The 2,362-nt window shown below is 46.7% G+C and overlaps 1 protein-coding gene across 1 annotated transcript in view; it reads right to left on the bottom strand.

Moving 5' to 3' along the window:
• The window catches only part of LOC104157357 (shugoshin-like 2), a 3,375-nt gene extending 1,138 nt beyond the window's left edge, over positions 1 to 2,237 (bottom strand). Inside the window, 4 exon segments of the mRNA XM_009694660.1 lie at positions 2 to 40; positions 654 to 716; positions 980 to 1,155; positions 2,096 to 2,237. Coding sequence (XP_009692962.1) covers positions 2 to 40; positions 654 to 716; positions 980 to 1,155; positions 2,096 to 2,237 — 420 coding nt within the window.
• Positions 2,238 to 2,362: the final 125 nt, after the last annotated feature.

Raw genomic sequence — 2,362 nt, 5'->3', positions numbered from 1 at the left:
TCTTCTGGCCATTGGACAAGGATGCAGAACTTGTATGGAACTGGAAAGCAGGGAAATAGAAGGGTGGTTTAAAGCTCTTGCAATCCCCTGTGCAGCCTCCTGCACAGAAACAGCAGAAGGTCAGTTTCACCCTGGAAAGTATGTCAAATACTGCCGGTGACCCTGTCCCATATAAAATTGCACACATTATGGAATAAATTGCAGCAGAGTCAGATTCTGCATCCACAGGCTTAAGGATGAAGTTAAACTAGTTCAAATAATCTGAGACTAGGAAGGAGGAATATTTTCCCACCCACCCATGAGACAGGACACATGGAAAGTGTCCTATCCCCTATCCCAAGTTTCCATGGCAACACTTAAAAAAAGAAATTGAAAAGAAGTCATACTCTGTCATAGCAGAAGAGCCTACTGGCCAATACAGCCAGTGACTCAGAGGAAGGCAGTTTAGAACTGTAGCCTTTCCTACAGAAGGACTTACCCTGGAAATCATTAACACCAAGCTAAAAACAAGGATGCAGCCAGTACAATTCAAGCAAGCAAAGAAAAACAGTTGAAGCATCAAACACTGAAGTCAGCAGGCAACACAAAGCAAAAGACAGGGACAAACACAGCCCCCTTCCAAAAGCAGCGTGCTCACGTTTCCTGTGGTTTACCTCAGACAGCCGGGCCATCTTAACTGCAGCCATAAGGTTTTCAAGTTCTTTCAAGGTGTTATTCTATGTTGAGGTAATAAAAAGAGAGAAACCATAAAGACATTAAATCAAAACATCTATTCCAACAAGGATGCTGCTAGCCCGAGCAAGGCAAGTTCTGGGGAGAGTACAGCTTGGAATAAAGAGCAAGCAAATGAATGGTGACATTTTTCATATGCAGAGAGTATGGACAATCAGTGACAGCTCACTCCTCCCAAGCCTGAGATGCTAGTGCTGCATACCTTGTCCACCGCCCCTCCCCATGCCAGCCACACTTAGTGCCATACCAGGAAGGAGAGCTTGTGCCGCAGCACAGCATTCTGGAAGTGGCACTGCTCCACCTCCTTCTGTAAGATGGTCTTCTCCTGGGTGAGCCGCTGTGCATTGGCTTTCTCTGCATTGAGAGCTAGGGCCAGCGCTTTATTGTTGTGCTTTAGGGAGACTTTAATAGTGGAGGAGTTGTCTGTAAGGGATAGAGAAGTATTGCACAGAATCAGCATCCAAGGTCTCATCCATGTCTCCTCCCTCATAGTACATCTTCCTCTTCCCGAAATAGCCTCCCTCAAACCCAGATCTCTACAACTCAATAACCCCCACATAAAGTCAGCAGTATAATTCCTTCCAGCAACAGAAGTCTCCAGAGAACAGCAGGAAAAACTTTTCTGCAACACTTCAGACAGACACCCTCTCCATCCTCAGTGGGTCATGCTCAGTCAGCAAGCTACTGCTTCAATTCTTAATGAATGTTGGCATGGTTCAGGTGCTGAGTTTAGAAAGATATGCTTCCGACTTTGAACAAATCACCTATAGCTCCAAGTCCTCATCTCCAGCAAAAAAAAGGGAGAAAAACCTACTTTCTTCTGTAGTAGCCCTTAAGTAGATTTAGATCCATCCTTCCCAATTTCAAAACAAATACAGTAACAGAAATATCTAACTTTTTCAAGGTAATCCAAATTATCTCAAGCACTATAATTGCATTATTTCCCCCACAAAAACAAATCATAATTGGGCTACCTTCTGCACAGGATTACATATACACTAAAATACTTTCCACACCTCTTAGTTTTGCTGTTCGGACCCTGAGGACTCAGTTACCCAGACGCAGCTGTCTAATGCCATCTGAGGTGCTGCCGAGCAGCCTGTGATGCCCCCAGCTGCTGCTCCAAAGGTTTTGCATTAAACCTGTCAGTCACAGAAACCTGAGACACCTTTGGGCACCTCAAGTGGCACTTGACAACTCTCTTGCAGGGTACTCAATTCACTAGATACCCACAGGCAGAGAAGCAGCTATTAGATACAAGCTCTGGGTAAGAGACTGTCGCCCCCCGCCACGGCCACAAACACAGTTATAAGCCAACGTACCCGCCACCCTCCACACAGGCTGCAAGGAAAAATACACTCACTAATGATTTTCGTTTTGATTTTTGATGCAAGCGAGGCATTCAACTTCGCAGTCCTCAAGGCGCCCTTCTTCTTCTCCCACATGCGCTCTCTTACACCACTCAGGCTGAAGAAGGATGTTTCGGAGGCCTCCGGAGAAGCCATAGCTGGAGAGAGGGACACCGAGCAGGGTGAGCACCCGTGTTCTTCCCTTCAGCAAGTACCTACCGGCCAAGACTTACACTCTGCCCGAGAAGCGTACCTGCGCCCTCGCCCCCCGCCCCGCTGAC

Source organism: Cariama cristata, unplaced genomic scaffold, assembly GCF_000690535.1.
Source record: "Cariama cristata isolate BGI_N322 unplaced genomic scaffold, ASM69053v1 scaffold33020, whole genome shotgun sequence".
Lineage (NCBI taxonomy): Eukaryota > Metazoa > Chordata > Aves > Cariamiformes > Cariamidae > Cariama > Cariama cristata.
The sequence above is the reverse complement of the archived record's forward strand: the minus strand, read 5'-3'. Positions and strand labels throughout refer to the sequence as shown.